General features: G+C 39.7%; 1 protein-coding gene across 1 annotated transcript; it reads left to right on the top strand.

Moving 5' to 3' along the window:
- The first annotated feature begins 363 nt into the window (after nucleotides 1-363).
- Nucleotides 364-861, top strand: LOC126260777 (uncharacterized). Its single transcript, XM_049958113.1, has one exon. It carries the CDS (start codon nucleotides 364-366, stop codon nucleotides 859-861), a length of 498 nt encoding a protein of 165 aa, XP_049814070.1.
- The last annotated feature ends 1,578 nt before the right edge of the window (nucleotides 862-2,439 follow it).

Here is a 2,439-nt window from a genome sequence, read left to right as displayed (position 1 = left end):
TCTAACAATTTCCGTTACTTACTGACCGAGGCTATCCCCATCGTGGACATTACGGCCGACACTGTAGCTAACGCTTTTGTCCACCATTGGCTTTCTCGTTTTGGTTGCCCTACTTCACTTACCACAGACCAAGGGAGACAGTTTGAATCTAATCTGTTTAATCACCTCTGTCAACTGTGTGGTATCAACAAATTCAGAACAACAGCCTATCACCCGCAATCTAACAGCCTAATAGAATGATGGCACCGTACCCTGAAGGTCGCTCTCATGTGTCATTCTTCCTCTTGGACTGAGGCACTCCCCTAGGTCCTTTTAGGTATGAGGATGGTTTTCAAAGAAGACCTTAAAGTGTCAGTTGCTGAGATGGTATATGGAGGAAACCTCGCACCTCCAGCGGATTTTCTTGATGATCCTCCTCTTCTTCCAGAGGATCATTTTCCCGAGTTGGTACGACAGGTTCAACAGCATACCACCAAGTTACGTTTTCCGCAATCTCGATCGCATGCTACCCCTCCGGTTTTCATTCACCCACACCACAGTTCTTGTAACTATGTGATGCTTAGAGAAGACGCCGTGCATCCACCCCTTGCTCCACCCTACACTGGTCCATACTGTGTCCTGTCACTATCTGAAAATGCCTGTACGATCCTCTTTAAGAACAAACCTTCTGTCATGTCCATTGTGCACTTGAAACCAGCATCGATCCTTAACGACACCAACATACACAATAATGAATTTGTTTTGCAGGAAACTGCAGAGGCCTGTCCTCTCCCTTCTCCACAAGCTAATCAAACACCTTCTGCAAGTCAAGGCCCCCTCTTCTATACTTCACACCTCCAAGTGCCAGCAGTAATGAACTAGTGTTTCAAGTGAACTTGAGTGACTATGATGTGGACTCTATAAATATTCAACTTGTGGACATTCTTCTTTTTTTATTTGAAATTCAAAACAATTCTGTGCCATCTGCCCTGAAAGACATTAAGCTATTACAGAGCTTCAATGTGGCTCCTGGTACTTCACATAATGACATTTCAGCCTATGTAGACTCCAATAATGTTTTATTCATAAGAGTAACCCCCCCTTCTCCTTCGACTTCCCCGAATCCTCCTACCCCTATTGCTATCACCCGTGCACCGTACGGCCAGCTCTCAGACTTCAAGATTACGTCATGCCTTAAATGTTTACCTTCCCTTTATCACTTATTCCTCATCACTCCTCCTATGTGCTCCTTGAGGGGGGGGGGGGGGTTGCTCTGTGGCAGAACTGCCAGAAAATATAAATATCTTTGCTTTTTTGTACTTCGTTTTACTTACTTTGGTTGTTGACTAGTTGGTGTGAGACATTCGTCATGACTGTTACCGCGATTGTCAAAAACTATTTCTTTGTGTTTTGATTTACCTTGTTCCAATAAAAATATTACGTAGTGAAAGTAAATGGTGTTTTCTGTGTTATAAGTATAACACATGCCATAACCTCATCTCTAGACAACTCACTGCATGCCACAGGAATTTTTTGTGACCTATCAAAGGCCTTTGATAGTGTGAATCACTCTTTGCTACTCTGTAAACTGGAAAAGTATAGAATTAGAGGCATGGTATTAGAATGGTTTAAATCCTATATGACCACCAAAGACAAAGAGTGGTTATAACATCAGAGAGAGGAACTTATACTTCAAAATGGAAAACTATTTCACAAGGAGTACCCCAAGATTCTGTCTTAGGTCCCATTCTGTTTTTATTTTACATAAATGATCTGCCACTTAATACTGTCACTCAGTTTTATTTACAGATGACACATCTTTAATCATTGAAAGTTACATTACAGACCAAATTCTACAAACTGTATTAAATACTTTAGAAAACTTAGAGACCTGGTTTGATTTAAATGGGTTAAAATTAAACAGGGAAAAGACTCAGGTAACACAATTTAAAAGAAAACAAGCAGTATTTGCAGGAAGCAAATTCCTAGAAATGCAACTAGATAAAATCTATCATGGGGGTCACACATACAGTACCTTGCAAGTAAATTAAATAGCCTAGCTTATGCAAAGAGAATATTGTACAATGCTACCAGTATGGGCATACTAAAAGTAGTATATTATAGCTACTTTGAGTCAGTAATAAGGTATGGCACTGTGTTTTGGTTTGGGGTACCTCAAACCATATGTATCAAATACTAAAACTTCAGAAAACCATCATTAGAAATATGCACAATGTAGGGCGAAGAAAATAATATCGCCCACTCCTAAAATATCTGAGTATACTAAGTGTTCCCTCAGTGTACATATATGAGCTGAATATTGTGGTACAAAGTAACCCTGATTTATTTGTAAAAAATCATTATCTTGATACAAAGTAACCCTGATTTGTTTGTAGAAAATCATTTTCAACATGATTACAACACCAGAAATCAAAATAATTCTATGCTGCCCACCCACCA

This window comes from Schistocerca nitens, chromosome 5, assembly GCF_023898315.1.
Source record: "Schistocerca nitens isolate TAMUIC-IGC-003100 chromosome 5, iqSchNite1.1, whole genome shotgun sequence".
Lineage (NCBI taxonomy): Eukaryota > Metazoa > Arthropoda > Insecta > Orthoptera > Acrididae > Schistocerca > Schistocerca nitens.
The sequence above is the reverse complement of the archived record's forward strand: the minus strand, read 5'-3'. Positions and strand labels throughout refer to the sequence as shown.

Excerpts from the sequence above, each read along its gene's own strand:
- LOC126260777 (XM_049958113.1), top strand. The coding sequence starts at position 364 with ATGGTATATGGAGGAAACCTCGCACCTCCAGCGGATTTTCTTGATGAT.